Genomic DNA, 15,882 nt, shown 5'->3' with positions numbered 1-15,882 from the left:
AGAGAAGGATTATTCGGTGAATTCAGAGCAAATGCTTCAGGCAAGCAGGACCCCATGGGTCTTCTTGCAAGGGAACTTTTTCTGAAGGATGAAGCCAGAAGACTGACCTGTCTCTCCAGCCCAGGGTGGTTTTCGGCACGGAGCAGGAGTCTGTGGAAGTTAGTAGGATGTGGCAAAACCTTGCTTCTTGGCTCGAGGTGGGGCTGAAGTCACCTGGAAGACCCCAGACTGGGTGCCCTCCGAGCCTCATATTGTCCAAAGGTGGAGGTCCATTGGCTGGGTCTCCCGCCGGGGGTTTCTGCCCTCCTGCGGGCCGTAGGGACACTTGAGCCCCGGAAAAGGGTCGGGCGAGGACAGGATGTAGTCAATGCTGAACTTGATGCCCCTGGGCTCCTCCCTCCCCAGCGCAGCGGGGCTGGCGGGGGCCGCGGGCTGACGGCGGGGGGCCGGCTCAGGCGGCCCCGGAGGCCCCTCCGCGACCCCCGCGCGCGCCTGCTCCGCCCCCTCGCGCTTGGGGCCGCGCCGCCGCCTCCGCCGGTAGTTGCCGTTCTCGAAGAGGTCCAGCAGCGACTCGCAGCCGCCCGCGAACGTCCAGTAGTTGCCCTTGCCCTTCTCGTGGCCCTCGGTCCGGGGCACCTGTGGGAGGGGGAGGGGCTCCACGAGGGACTGGCTTCCGGTGCGCTCCCGCCCACCCCTCTCCGCATCTGGGCTCACTTAGGACTCCAGGGCAAGCACTGGATAGGTCCCTGTCCTTGCGGTGCCCAGCGTTGCTCATGGAGCAAATTGGAGGCTCCCCAATTTGCCAAAAACGAACTTTCTAGCTGCTGCTGCTGCTGCAAAACTCCCCCCGCCCCCAATCGGGATGACTTGGCCCAGGAGCCCCCAAGCTTGGGACACTCGGGCCGTTCCGGGGAGCGGGGTGGCGGGCGGGGCGGGGGCTCACCTTGACAAAGCAGCTGTTGAGGGACAGGTTGTGGCGGATGGAGTTCTGCCAGGCGCGCTGGTTGGCTCGGTAGTAGGGGAACTTGCGCATGATGAAGTCGTAGATGCCAGACAGGGTCACCCTGCCCGAGGGGCTCTGCTGAATGGCCATGGCGATCAGCGCGATGTAGCTGCAAATAGGGGCGCATCGGGCTACGCGGGGCGGAGGAGGGGACGCCGCCGGGCGTCTGGAACCCCTCCAGCCAGGCCTTCCCGGCGCCAGGGGCCCCTCCAGGAGCCCGCGGCTCCTCCGCCCCCAGGGCTCCGTGGTATGTGGGCGGTGCAGGCGGGAAGGCGCTGTTCGGGAGCGCGAACCCTGGAGTTCCCCACTCCCCGCTTCTGCCCAAACCCAAGAAGCTCGTCTTCACACTTGGGAGTTTCCTCAGGGAGGTTGAGAGAACATGCAGACGAACGCGTCCCTTCTCTCAATCCCCCCACCCCCGCCCACTGCCCTCCGGAGAAGAAAGCCCTCCCTCCGTCCCAGGCAGGTCCTTGACAGGGAGGGTCCCTGGCCCGCAGGCTCCTACCACGCACCCCGCGGGTCACCTGTACGCGGGCTGGCTGTGAGCCGTCCTCGTTTGGGAGCTCGCCGGCTGGGTAGTCTGTCCGCGTCGTAATTGAAGCACATGTAGGGATACCGCGAGCTGCGAACATCTTATCGCCCCTAGCCTCGCGGCCCACCGCTGCGTTGCTCGCTCTCCGCTGCCAGCCCGCCGGCCCTCCAGTCTTAGCGGAGGTCCTTCCGGGCGCGGGCCAGCAGCGCTCGCATCGCGGGCGCTCTACGCCCGAGCTGGGAACCTGGGCTTCTGGGGCCTCTCGCCCTGCATCCACCCCGTTCTCTCCATCCAATCCCAGCACGGGAGGCCCCAGCCACCAGCAAAGTGGCTGAGGGGAGTCAGGCTCTTCGGTGACCCTCTGATCCCGCCCGAGGACCGAGGGAGCAGGAATGGCGCGCTGGGTGGTCCGACGGGCGGGGCGCCACCTCAGCCTCCCCGCGCCCGCCCCGGTGCGCGTTGCCGCCGCACTCCCTGCGCGGGCCCCAGATTTCGAGGCAGAGTCGCTGGGTATCTCTCCCACCCCCAGCCCCGGAGCCAGAGCTGGGGCTCCTCGTGGGTTCCCTGCCCTGGCAGATGTTTCCTCGGAGCCCCCTGTCTGTGCGCCCAGGGCGCACATCAAGATTCTAGATTCTTCTGGGCACCGGATCCCAGAGCGGACTCTTGGGTTGCCAGAACAGAGCCATGAGCCAGGCCACAGACAGGGCCAGGACTGTCGCCTCCTCCACTGGCCGGGCTTGGCCCCACCTCCTGCCCCAGAGCAGCAGGGTCCAGGCAGGACAGTTTGGGCCCAGCTGGCGTGTCCCTGCCTGGAGCACTGGATCAGAGCCCGGTCAGGGACAAAGGGTCCAGCAGCATTTCCTCTAAGGCCCTGCATCCCCACAGCACTGTCTCTCACTGCCCAGAAGGGTGCTTCTTCCAGGTCCCAGCAAGGGGCTCAGGAGCCTGCTCTGTAAGGGAACCCCTGAGTGCCTGGGGCACAGACCTTTCAGTCCTGGGAGCACAGTTGATGGCTTTGCCATGACTTCACTGGTCCCTTCGAGCTCCAAAGCTGTGATTCCTTGTATGGGTAGATACATGCCGAAGAGAAGACAAGGTCTGGGAATTTTAGGAAAAAATGAGGTGGGATCTTGCTGGGCGGGGCATGACAGGGAGTGTGTTTCACAGTGGACGTGCCACCTAAGGCATTTCCATGAATAATCTGCAGAATTCTGAACTGACCCATGTCTGTGAATCTGCCTGAGGCCAGGAAGCCTGGATAGTCTTTTCCCAGAAAATTCTCCCTTCGAAGCGGGACCTTTAGCTCAGAAATGGCCTGTGTGCAGTCCAGCCCGTTGGCCCCATGGGGCTTGGTGCTGCCCCCTGCCGTTAGGGAAGCACACCGGGGCTCAAGCACATTCAATGGCTCCGCGTCGTCCGCTCGGTCAGATGTCAGAATTACACTTGCTGGACTGTGGGAACATCAAAAGGTACAGCCCCTCTTGCAACCATTTTGGCAGTTTCTTTAAAAACTAAACACGTGACTGCAGTGCTAACCAGAGATTGCACTCTGGGGCACGTATCCCTGAGAAATGGAAAGTCGAAGTCACGTGCACACCTGTGCCCACATGCTCACAGCAGCGTCTCTGGTCACATCCGGGAGCGGAGCTCCCCTAGACGACGACCTTCGCAGGAAACGGCTCAGCGAGCTTCGGTCCCCTCGACGCCATGGGACGCGTCAGCAATGCAAAGCGACGGAGCCGTGATGCAGGAGCAGCCTGGATGGACCTCCGGCTAAGCATGAGAGCCAGCCTCCACCACACGTTGCCGTTTATAGACATTCTTGAGAAGACAACGATAAAATGGAGAACAGATGAGTGGTTTCCAGGGGTTCGGAGGAGGCACGGGCCGGAGGGAAGAGGCTGCAGCAGTAACAGGGCAAAGCGGGCCCTCGCGGCCTTGCCACGCTCTGCGTGCGTTGCGTCAGGTCTTGCTTGTGGGTTGTGTTAGAGTTTTGCAAGATGTCGCCATGCGGAGGGACTGGGAAAAGGGGACATGAGACCTCTGTCTTATTTCTTACAACTGCATGGAACGTACAATTATCTCAAAATAAAAAGTTGAATTAAGCAATCCTGCAGTGGTCTTGGAGACGCGAGATGCCGAGCTGCGAGAATGAGATTTGAGGCAGAGCAGTCCGGGCCGAAGAGAGAACCCCATCACCTCCGCTCAGCTGGGGTTTTCTCTGCCAGCTCCTGTTCTTGTCCCTGTCCTTCCGTCCATGGGTTTCTGTCAAGCTCCATGTGCCTTCTCGGGGAGCCTGGGATCTGAGGCTGCCGTCCCAGGAGCCACACTGTCGGGCAGACGTGGTGGGAGCAGACGTGATGGGCCTGGAGCTCTGTCCTGGCCAGCAAGGCCAGCCAGCCTCCGGGGATCCTGTGCACTGGGGCTACGGGAAGGACCTTGAAGCCTTTGCCACACAGATGACGGTCGTGGTGGGAGCAGACGTGATGGGCCTGGAGCTCTGTCCTGGCCAGCGAGGCCAGCCAGCCTCCGGGGATCCTGTGCACTGGGGCTACGGGAAGGACCTTGAAGCCTTTGCCACACAGATGACGGTCAAGCAGGAAATAGCACGGCTATTCCACTCCAGCCTCCACACCACGGTGAGTCGCTCCAGTGCCCCCCCCCCCACCTGAACCTCACAAGGAGGGGAACCCTGAGCTGGAGTAGCCCAGAGACTTCCCTCTCAGGGGAGCCATCACCTCGAGGCCCGGGTCATGCCTGGCACACATCCGTGTGAGCTGGCCCATCCCCTGACCAACCCGTGGAGAAACAGACGACAGAAATCCCCGGCCCTGCGTCCCACAGCTGGTGAAGATCAGAGCCCAAGTCTGAAACCACTTCTGATTAAGAGCTCTCTTTACCAAAAACCATGTTGTCTCCCACATGTCACTTCCGGGACTGATGGAAAATGCTTCATGTCCTAACAGCGTGACGTGGAGGCCACCTTCCCTCCGAGCTGCCAGCTGGGCTCCTTTGCTTGGGATGGGAATTTGGTCCCAGACCCCGTGACGCACTTTGTAACACCCCTGGTGGAATCCGCTTCTTGTGTAAAATCGGCAGACACAGGCGACAGGATCGCTGCTTCTGCTGGAGTCTGTGTTTGGGGGTGCAAGCCAGGTCACCTTCAAGGCCGACGGGCCTGAGAGCTCACGGGGGGCCTGGGCCGTGGGCCGGTTCTGGCTGATCCCTGGGAGCTCCCTTTGCACCCAGGACCCCACACGAGGGAAGCTTCCCAGGCACCTGCCGGCTGCTTTGAAACCCAGCTGGAGGACGAGCAGCCCAGCTGAGCTGCGAAGCGGCAGGAGCCACGACCGCGGAGAGCAGGCCTCAGAGCAGCAGCTGGGCCTCCCGTCCGACGCCAGCCGCAGAGCGCCGACTCCAACATGGCCATCTACCCGGTTTGGGTCCGTGCATGCGTGCACGCTCCCGGGAGTCACAGGGAACGTCTTCTGAGCGATTTCTGCGTGTCAGGGTTGTTCTCGTTCTTTCTGTAGAAGCCCACGCCGCCCATCAACAGCTCCAGGTGAGCGGGCCCGTGGCATAGTCAGGGCATCGGTCGTGCCTTTCGCGGCCCTTACAAAAGGCCGTGGAGGGGGGCACGCTAAATTATCCACAGTGGTGACCTCTGGGGAGAGAAACGGCCATAGAATTTCAGATTTTTAAAAAGATTTTATTTATTTATTCCAGAGGGTGGGGTAGGGGCAGAGGGAGAGAGACAAGTAGACTGAGATCACGACCTGAAACCGAGTTGGACGCTTGACTGACTGAGCCACTAGGGACCCCGATTTTAATTTCTGTCAGGACGGTGTCTCCAACATACATACAATACGTAATAGGATCACCGTTCTGCTGTTGTGTAATCAGTCGCCACACACTTAGTGGGTCCACCCACCACCTGTTGTCAGCACGCAGCTCTGGGTCAACGCAAGGGCAGCGAGACGACAGCCTCACGGCAGTGAGACCAAACTGCCCAATCACGGCTCTTCCTGGGCGGTCGGAGAACCGAGGTGTCGGGGCCACAAACAGGTCGTCTGCGGCCTCAGCACTTGCTTACCCGCGGCAGGCGTGGCACGTGGGCCGGTGACGGGGCTGTGCTGCTGGAGCCAGGCACGGGCGGGCGGGAGGGTGCACGGCCCCCCGGAGAGGCCAGCGCCCGGCAGCGGGGGAGGGGGCAGCAGCAGGGGACAGTCTGGTCAGGCCACCGGGGAGGGGAGTGCAGGCCGTGTCCCTCACCCCCACCGAGGTTTGGTAGATCCCGCCCTGGACTCTCCCGGTGAGGTCGCAGGGGGTGGGCAGGCGAGCATCTAAAGCGTGAAAGGATGGGACCTCACACCGTTCCCTCGGTTTAATGAAAGTACCGGTTGGTTGGTTGGTTGGTTGGTTAGGAAACCCTCCTAACGAGTTTTGGTTTCTTAGCGCTCTAAAACACTGATTTGGGGGCGCCTGGGTGGCACAGCGGTTAAGCGTCTGCCTTCGGCTCAGGGCGTGATCCCGGTGCTCTGGGATCGAGCCCCACATCAGGCTCCTCTGCTGTGAGCCTGCTTCTTCCTCTCCCACTCCCCCTGCTTGTGTTCCCTCTCTCGCTGACTGTCTCTATCTCTGTCGAATAAATAAATAAAATCTTTAAAAAAAAATAAATAAAACACTGATTTGACTTTAAAAATAACTTATTAATGTGGGGCCTGGCAGCGAGAAGGAAGGCTTCTCTGGTTTTTAGCCAAAAATGTCCTTGAAATACTACCAAATACGGTGGCATCGGCAGCAAACAGAGTCAGCCGTGTTCTAAGACTTTTTTACTTATATTGACTAGTTCGCTTCTCGGGACAATCTCTCGAGTCAGACCCTCCTGGTTCTTTGCGGTCGGCAGGGTCTCACCCATGTTACACCATTTGTGTGTGGTGGGGCCAGGATTCGAACCCAGACCCCTCCAGGAAGGTGACGGCGACTCCCGGTGTCGGAATGTGCGGCCAGGAGGCCGGGCGGCCAGCACCCGTGGGAAATCAGCCAGTCGGTCTCACCGGCCCAGAGCAGGGACGTGCGCCACTCGTGGGTATCAAACGTGGAGCCGTGACCTGTGCTGGCCGTGACACTCCCATCAATGGCAACGATAAAATCGTGGTCTTGAGAAACACCAAATTCGACCTTGTGTTTGGAGCAGAGGGAAGGAGGATGGGGGCAGGCAGGGGACACAGGGGCCTTCACACGCTCTCTGTGACCCAAGACACAGCTGGCTCGGACGCTGCTGTGTTTTTTAATCGAAGGTTGCGTTTGTTACATAAGGCGTATAGAATAGAGAAAGGTATAAAAATAGAAATCACCCGAAATTCCGTCGTTCAGAAGCAGCCTCTGTTCACATGCTGGGACATACTGTTTCGACTTCAGGAGGTGGGAACCGTTTGTGAAACGGCTAACACAGAATATTCTTCAGGAATGTGGTGTTTAAAGTTACAGGACACTGACCGTATCAGAACTCGTTCATAAGCCATATTTTAAATGTGAATTATTTCAGGAACCCCTTTATGTGGATAATCATCTCCTAATTTGTGCCTGTAGATCCATTAATGCCGAGTTCCCTAAAAATCAGACACACACCTTAACGCGCAGAGGCCTTCCGGCTAGTGCGTGCGCGGCGGCTGGCAGAGCTGAGCCACGTTCCGGACCTCGTGAGCAGCTCTCCGGCGGGGTGAGCGCGGGGCAGCTCCCGCGCAGGGAGGGTTCTGCTCTTTCCCAAGCGGTGTTGCTGGAGCTCCCTTGGAGCTGGGAGGGGAGACTTGGTTCTTTTGCCCCAAACCTTCCATGAGCGATGCATGGAGACAATAAAGAAATCTAAACATCACATCAATGTCACTTTTCCAAACCAACATCGCAGGTGTTAGAATAAGCTCCCGAACGCCGTGATGGAGTGTGCCGCCAACGTAAATGGCGGCCATCAGTGTCTTGGGAATTCTTGGCGAGAATCATTGCTCTGTTAAAATCAGAAGTCAAATGGGGCATGCACAAAGGTTTAAAAATGTCTTTCCAGAACCCTACACCTTAGTGTGCTGAACAGCCTAAGAAAGAACAAAGCTAATCACGTAAGTCCTGCCCCCAAGTGGGGCCGGCGAGCTGCCCCCTCGCACACCGTCCCTGCCTCACACTCGCCCCTGCCCACGGAGATCCCCTCTGTGGCAGCTCAGCAAGTGCCTCGTGTCACTGCCCACTGGCCCGGCGAGGGTCACCTCTGTCCCTCGACCACTGCAGCCAGGGGATTACAGCTTGCACACTGGAAAGGCCGGGCCTGCTGTCTGGAAGCCAGGTCAGCCCTGCTCAAGCCACACGACGCAGCGGAGCCAACGGTCTAGTAAAAGGAAGGCCCGCCTCTCAAGGCAGCAGGCACGTGGCAGAGTGCGCAGTCTGTCGGCACGAACAACATCGGAGAGCAAACTGTCCTGTGTTCTGCTCACTGCAAGGACTGGTGCAGTAGCTCACTAGAAACGGGGATAGCTAAGACACAGAGATGGAGTCAGGGTGACCCACTGCTCCTTACAGGTGAGCTTTGAGCGACTGTGAACAGATGGAGATGTTCTTGCGGTTCATATAAAGTCCTGACGCCGTGCATTTTGTTGTCTATGCAGCCTAACAAGGCACTCCGAACTTAGTGGCTCGAGCCAACCACAGACGTCTGCTGTCCCGCAGGCTTTCTGAGAGTTGAATTTGGGTGCGGCGGAGCTGACTGGTTCCAGCTCGGGCCGTCTCATGAGGCTGCAGTTAGCATGCGGCCGGGGGTGTGTCGTCTGAAGGCTCCTGCTCCGACAGCCTCCCACATGCCTCGAGGGCTGGTGCCAGCTGCAGCCCTCCGCACACGGACCTCTCCATCGAGCCGCTCCCAGCAAGGCGGTAACTTGCCCTGCACAGGAGAGCTGACGGAAGGAGAGGCAGAGGCCCAGGGTCTTCTGTGACTTAGTTTTGACAGGGACCTGTGTTTCTACCGGCCTCGGAGACCAGCCTGGGTGCGACGCTGGGGGCTCGCAGGGGTGTGATTACCAGGAAGCATGGACTACAGAGGGCCCACGTGGGGGCAGCTGCTACCATGGGAAGTGGGAACCCTCGCCCCCAGCGGCGGGACAGCATGGGGTGCAGAATCAGCCAGTGCCGGAGCACCGCGCTGACAAGGACCCGGGCGTAGACCTGGCCAGTTGGCTGCCAGGGCTCGGGGTGGGGAAGGGAGGTGCCAGAGGGGAATGTAAAGTTCAGTGCGCGAGACAAGCGAGGAGGTGGCAGGGACTGAACCGCGCCACATCGCTCATCGGCAGGGCTCAGTGAGGACTTACCACGTGCCAGGAGTCAGGCAGAGCGACAAGTGCCCCCGTCCTCACGTTGCTCCCAGCCTAGCGGGGAAGCAGATCTCAGAAAGCGGATGGGACATACTGAGATGGCCAGGAGAAGCACCAAGAGACTCCCCTCCGCTGCTGGAATGCTCGAGCAGCACTCAGAAGAGGAATTAACAAAATACGGTTGGTGTGGGCGGAGAGCTCCTGGCCGGCCAGCCGTGCAAAAGCCCTGTGGCACCACGGCAGTCATGCCTTTGCAACCTCTGCTACCGTCCCCGTGAGCCCCAAGCATCTTCTGTGTCTGTACGTGTTTCCTGGTGCACAGAGCCTCCGCTCCATTGCCTTTGAAGAATGACCCATCCGTTCCGGGTGGTTTTTGAATGACAGGCACTGTGCCAATCCTGGTGTGACAGTGAGGAGAGATTCTGATGGGCCCTCTGCCTGGGGCCACTCAAGCCCGGGACGCAGTAGGACCGGCTGGCCTGGTTGGGGCTTGCCAATGGCCTGCCTGGTGGAGGGACCCGCCTGCCGGACAGCTGAGGATCCCCATGTCCCCTCTGCTTCGAGGGCCTGGATTCTACTCCTGAGGACCAGGGGGCTCTGGTCATGGCGACCTGAGGAGTGGGTCCTGCTTTTCTTGGGCTCTCCTCTAGATGGCGCAAGTGACCAGTCTTGGGCAGTGTTCCTGGTGCTGCCCACCCCCCCAATTCCCCCCCCAATTCCCCCCCCAGTTCCCCCCCGGGAGCCTTTCCCGGATGATGGTGGCCACAGGACATGTCTGGCTACAGCAGTCAGTGAGGCGAAGAGAGGTTGCCTCCCAGAGCCCTGGGACCCACAGGGGTGGCCACCCCAGGTGCCTCGGGTGGGCACAGCAACCTGGCCTGATCCCGGCCGAGGCACCAGTGTGCACCCCGCAGAACCTGCCCGGCCGCTGACCTCTTTCATGGCTTCACCCCGCTTGCCCTATTAAAACCTCCAGGCCAGGAGCTGTGCTCACCCCTCCGAGACAGCGTGGACACTGTTCCCAGGTCCCAGGTGGGCAAGTCCCAGCCAGCTCTGAACGCTTCCTTCCAAATGCCAGCTCCAAGAAGAGGGAGAGCCTCTCTGGGCGTATGGGGCGCTCCTCCCCACGCGGGGGCTTTGGGATTCTGCTCCCCTGTCTTCCTTCAGCACTCGCCACAGCCCTCACCCGGGCAGAGGCCGCCTGAGACCTTCTCCGCTTGCCTCTTCTGTGAAGTCCCTCTGGGTGGGGTGTGGTGACGAGCCGACAAGTTTTACACTGCTCAGGACTTGGGGGGGTATGTGAGGGTGAGTCTGTGATCTGAGGGGCAGGTGGAAGCGGCTTGGGTGAGGCACTGTGGCTGGAGCACCTGGGAGCCTGCGATCGGTGCCTGGGCGCTTGGCTCTTGAGGCTGTGGCCCCAGCGTCTGTGCACTCTGCTCGCTCCCAGGTGGTCTGGGGAGCCACGGGCGCACCTGGGGGGGCCTGTGGTCCACGAGGCGCCTCTGTCGTCCTTCTCTTGGGCCCTGGGGGTGTCCTTGTCCTTTGTGCACCTCAGACTTCTGGGGAGGGGGCTGGGCCCAGGCCCTGACCCCTCCTGCCCTGCGTCTTCCCCTGCATGCTGAACTCAAACTCGTGACAAAGTCACTGTGGGGAATGCACCTTGTGAGGCCTTAAAAACAGCAAGATCGGGGTGCAAAGAGCAGCAGACCCCCTCCCGTCCTGCTCCCACCACGGCGTCCCCGAGAAACCACATTCCACGTTCCCCTGGGGGTGTTCTCCCCCGCTCCTGCGTGACCTCAGGTGTTAGACTTTCCTGCGAGTGTAACGCCTATCGCGTCTGCCCGCAGGAGAGGATTAGCTCCCAGACCGCCTCCCCTCCCTCCCCCCAGTCCGTCCGACTCAGTTACGCCACCTCTTCTTTCTTTGGAGAAACCACGTTGATTCTGTCTGTGAACACGGCACGGAGCTGAGTCATGGGTTCTCGTAATTATGCTCCTCTCCTGCGGGGCTGATCTTTCGGACAGAACGGCATTTCCTGTCTGCCTGGTTCCCGGCAGGGGCTCATCACCCTTTCTGCAGACAGAGCTGGTTCCTCTTCGTTCCGTGTCTTCCTGGCCACGGCCTCCGTGCCATGTTCTGCCCACTGCTCCGGGGTGGCACGGATGCCCCTCCTTCACCTGGCTGGCCCCCCCCCCCTTTCCGGCTCTCCCTCTTTCTCCATTTTCTCCCCGGCAGCACATACACAGCACCCTCTGTGTCCTCGCCCAGGGCCAGCGGGCTCCTCGGTGGCCGTTGAGGACATCACTCCGCCCCGCTGTGGCTTCCAGCGTCGCTGCCCGTCATACCCCCGTTGTCAGGCCCCGTGTGCTGGGGGTGACGAGGGTGTCCGTTCTCCCTGACCTGCCTTCCTCCCGACTAGCCCTCTGCCTTTGGACCTCCGTGTCAGCTTTGCACGGGCCAATTTTAGCAAGAACCCGTTTAGGTCGGTTTGTGAGAGCCCGCCCACCTTGATGTCCGATCCCCCTCCTCCACCCCCCGGTGGTGTCTGGGGGCCCTGGCCTGGCTCAGCGAGAATCCCGGCCCCACGCCTCCTCAGTAATGTCCAACCCACTGGCCTCCTGCTCCGTGTCTGTGAACCCCCACGTTCCAGGCCGTGTGTGCACGGAGCCCGGGGCCACACGGAGGTCTCTGGCGCCCGCTGCACAGCCCCGCGCTGACCGTTCGTCAGCACAACTGCAGGTTCTAGTGTCCTCGTCACGCTGTCTGGCTCTCGAAGGGTAGAGGATGATGTCACCCCAAATGTGCCTCTTTGGCGTAAGGGTTATTCTAAGCTGGTTATTTTGAGACACAGCAGACACGGGGTAGAAGTCACCTTTTGTGTGGGAAGTTCGCATCGACAAAGGGAACCTCAGTGTGTACAGGTGTGTCCTGCTGTGGACGCGGAGGGGACCCATGCCTCTAGGTCCCAGAGACAGGCTCCCATGCGCGTCGGGGTGACAACCAAGCCCTTGCTTACGGTGCTCTTCCTGTCACCCCGTGACTGGCCTCCCCCCACTTTCCTCCTGTCTTTGCTCAGGCAGCTCCAAAAACCTGGGAGTTCTGTGCTGGGACCCACGGGAAAAGACCAAACGTGGATTCCTACTGTGCCACGGAGGCTGTTTCAGAGCCCCGCACGCCCAGCCGCGTGCACGCAGACGGTTGTTCTCCCACCGCCCGGAGCCTGGACTCCAAACAGCAGGTGCAGGGCTGCTCCTGGTGAGGTCTCCTGCCTGCCCCCACGTGGCCTGTCCCCACGTGGCCCGTCCCTGTGTGGCCCGTCCTCTGCAAGGGCAGGGAGACATGTGCAGTGTCGCTTCCTCCTCCTACAAGGACGCCAGTTCTAGGGGATTGGGTCCCACGTCTTGGCCTCATTCAACCCGATCTCCTCCTTAAAGGCCCATCCCCTAATGCATCACACTGGGGGTCAGGTCTCAACCCAGGAACTGGGGGGACGTGTCTTTGTACGGGGCCCTGCCCGCTGTCTCCAGTTCCTTTGTCCCTTCACTGTCCCTGTTGTTTGCGGCCATACATGAGTTGGCTGTGTGTCACCCTCACTGCCCTTCAAACCTCCAGTGATGTCCGTCGGGGTCGCCAGCGGGCCCTGCAGCCTGCCTACCGCAGCTCCCAGTGAGCTCCACTGGACCAGTGGCGAATGGACCAGGGGCCTGGAGGGAGCAGCAGGACCGGCCTCTGAGTCACCCTGTTCTCTCTGGGCGGCCTGGGAGGAGGGAGGGCGTTAGTGCTGTCCTGACCGCGGAGCTGGCTGCTCGCTCTTGCCGGACCACAACAGGCCCTCCTCCCGGCACTCACCTCCTCCCCACGCAGCAGGGACAGGGGCACAGCGGGAGACCAGGGAGGGGTGGCCAGTGGGGCCAGAGGTTCACAGGTGCCAGCCACTGGCACGAAGGGGCAGGGACGACTCGGCCAGTGGGGTCACTGGGGGAGTGCTGAGCGGGAAGCCAGTGCCAGGCGGGATACTGAGGGGGGCAGCTTTGGGGGCCACTTTATCGCCCCCCCATTTACTTCCTTTGTAGTCTGAGGTTCTTCTGTAGTTCTGTGTGCCGCACCGAGTGCAGCCCCAGGTCAGGGTCAGGGACCAAGGGGAGGCCTCCCGCCCTGTAGCCAAAGGCTTGGCCATTCTGGAAACCTAGACTGACTTCTGTGCCGAGCGTCAGCCCCTCGCTGAGCCTCAGTGTCCCCACCTGTGAAACGAGGAAAACTCGACCTTGCAGTCTTGCTTTAGAGACCAGTAGTAACTTATGTTGGCGGCTTTGCAAGGTGCCGGGCTCACGGAAAGTGATGGTCCTGGGGCAGCGGAGGGGCTCCGACCCCCAGAGCTCTCTGCTCCCGGGGATTCTCCGGGCTTTAGGTCAGCCCTCAGCAGCATCCTCCTCTTGGCAGCCCTGGGGCTGGCCTGTCATGGTGCCCTGTGTCCACACTGCACCCCATGCAGGCGACAGTCTTGGGGACCCTCCAGGCGGGGCTCCCAGAGGAGGATTCAGGCCCCGCGGCCAGCAGGGTGGACTTGTCCCAGCTCCACTGGGCAGCCCCGGTGTGCCCACTGGTGCCAGGGCTGTGTAGACGCGATGCTACCCTCCGGGACTGGCCTGTCTTCGGGGACCCCCACCCAGCTCCGTCGGCGCCTGCCACACCAGGAGTGGGACAGTGGGTGGCTTGCATCCTGCCTCCTGCTTCCCAGCCACGGCCACAGACAGCCTGTGGCAGCTCGAAAGCTGAGCCGTGGCTACGCCCAGCTCCAGGCCTCACGTCTGTGGCGGGTGGGTGGGCGGCAGCGGAGCTCAGGACGTGGGGGACACGGACCCCAACATACATTTGCTCTAGTTTTATTGCACTTTTACCACATTGCAAACTATGCCACAAAAATGCTGCAAAATGAAGCCTGCTGCCGAGGCCCTCGGAGGGGCCCGTGTGACGTATTTACAGCAACTGTCAAAGCAAAGTCAGAAGACGGGCGGCACCCTCGGCTGCCAGGGAAGCCCCGGGTGCTGCTGGGCGGCTCTGAGAAACGGAAGACGTGGTCGCTGACGTTGCTCTGGAACCGGGAGTCTGTCGACCGGCCGAGACGCCGTCGGGAGCCCGGGTGCCCCGAGCCGAGACTGCCAGCCGTGTGGCTGCCGCGCCCCCAGGAGGGAGGAGAGATGGGAGTCTGTTCCAAGTTAGGTCCAGAGTGTGCGCACGTGGCGGGAGTCCAGCCGCAGGGGCGCGGCCCCCGTGCGCGCATTTGTAGGTGGTCTGGGGTCTGCATGGGTGTCCCTCTCTGTTTATATACATGGACACCACGTATAAATACAAAATAGTAAATAAAGGCTTCCTTTCCGTACAAAAAAGGTGGGTCGCCCCCGCCGCCAGGCCGCCTCGTCCATGAGCTCCGAGCACCCCCTCCCCAACCTTCTCTGGGCTCGCACACGAACACAGCGAGTCGTGTCGGACCCACTGCCGAAGGACCTCCCGTTCCCGCCGTTCCCGGACTCCAGAAGAGGCCCGTGTGTGGCTGAAGTCACTGAATTCACAGCGTGGACGCGCGTGTCCCTCCTCCACGGCAGGCCGGCGGCTCTCGGTCACTACCTGCTGGGGGGCACTCTGTGCTCGGGGCCCAGGTCGTCCTCCACCACGCTGTGGGGCCCGTCCTTCTCCACGCAGTCCCTGATGGCCTGCAGCACGATACGCAGCCGCCGGTCCAGGGCCTCCAGGTGCGGCTGGTACAGGATGGGGGCCACCCGGTCCTTGCGCAGGGACTCGGCCATCAGCAGGCTCAGCCGGTACTCCTCCTTGGCCAGAAGCTGCAGCCGGAGGTAGGTGGACTTCCTGACCCTGCGGGGACAGAGAGCTCAGGCCCCCGCCTCGGGAACTGGGGACAGGGGTGGCCAGCTCTAAGTGGGCGGTGGTCCCAGGCCGGTGCCCAGCCTGCTCCGGCCCCTGCCTCTCGGCGCCACGGTGAGGGTCCTGCCTGGCGGAGCAGGCGGCCGTGTGAGGCCTGGCGGTGCCTGCGGGGACCCGATCATCCAGCAGACACGGGGCGGGAGGGACGGCCTACGCGTCCGGGAGACAGAGCCCAGCTCAGCTCCACACACCTGCCCCGGGGAGGGCGCAGCTGGCTCCGCCCCAACCCTAAAGCCCCACAGGGGGTTGCAGCGAGTGGCACGGAGCGCTGGGGGCGTCAGGACGGCTGTCTGAGCCTCAGTGTCTTCACCTGTAAGACCAGCCGTTACGGCTGGCGTGAGCTGTGTGCCAGGAGGGGCTGTGGAGCCGGAGCTCGCACTGCTCAGGCTCGCGTGCGGGCCTGCTTGCTGCCGTGCCGTGGGAGTGGGGCTTGGGGGTCGCCTTCCCCTCTGTGTCACGGCTGGCAGGGCCTGGGGACTCTGCCCAATCTGTGGCTGGGCTGGGGCTCCCGGGGGGGTGGGGAGGCCATACCTGCAGCATTGCTGTAAAGGCACCAGAATGGACAGCTCGTCATGGGAGTATTTCCCAAACCTGCCGAAGAAACGCAGAATTGCTGAGGGTGCGCCGTGCGGCAGGGAGAGCCTGCAACTCGGCACAAGGGGGACCCGAGCCTGCAGCGGGCAGCGCCCCGCGTGTGCCCTGCTGGAGCGCCACGGCCACGGCCACTGCACAGGGTGTTCCCCAAACCCTGCAGTGTGGCCTGGTCCCTGCTGTCCTCCGCGCCCGGGCTGTGTCCCCCCAGCACCCTGGCACCGTGTCGCCAGCACCCCTGGTACCGTGTCCCCAGCGCCCTGGCAGTGTGTCCCCAGCGCCCTGGCTCCGTGTCCCCAGCAGCCCTGGCACTGACCCTGGCACCGTGTCCCCAGCAGCCCTGGCACTGACCCTGGCACTGTGTCCCCAGCAGCCCTGGCACCAACCCTGGCACCGTGTCCCCAGTGCCCTGGCAGTGTGTCCCCAGCGCCCCGGCACCGTGTCCCCAGCGCCCTGGCAGTGTG

General features: G+C 61.8%; 2 protein-coding genes across 2 annotated transcripts in view; both read right to left on the bottom strand.

Moving 5' to 3' along the window:
• Positions 1–102: 102 nt before the first annotated feature.
• On the bottom strand, positions 103–3,814 carry FOXL3 (forkhead box L3). The gene is given in 5 exon segments (XM_040634614.1): positions 103–636; positions 944–1,112; positions 1,528–1,541; positions 1,544–1,625; positions 3,735–3,814. Coding segments are annotated over 5 exon segments (735 nt in total). The 3' UTR covers positions 103–246.
• A 9,940-nt stretch (positions 3,815–13,754) lies between these two features.
• The window catches only part of LOC121103710, a 3,020-nt gene continuing 892 nt past the window's right edge, over positions 13,755–15,882 (bottom strand). The window contains exons 3-4 of the mRNA XM_040634613.1: positions 15,359–15,793; positions 13,755–14,758 (exon numbers count right to left, since the gene is read on the bottom strand). Of these exons, the coding sequence (XP_040490547.1) occupies positions 14,509–14,758; positions 15,359–15,793 (685 nt within the window). The 3' untranslated portion in view covers positions 13,755–14,508. The remainder of the gene's footprint in view (positions 14,759–15,358; positions 15,794–15,882) is intronic.

This window comes from Ursus maritimus, unplaced genomic scaffold, assembly GCF_017311325.1.
Source record: "Ursus maritimus isolate PB19 unplaced genomic scaffold, ASM1731132v1 scaffold_2, whole genome shotgun sequence".
Lineage (NCBI taxonomy): Eukaryota > Metazoa > Chordata > Mammalia > Carnivora > Ursidae > Ursus > Ursus maritimus.
This window is presented reverse-complemented; position numbering and strand designations above follow the sequence as displayed.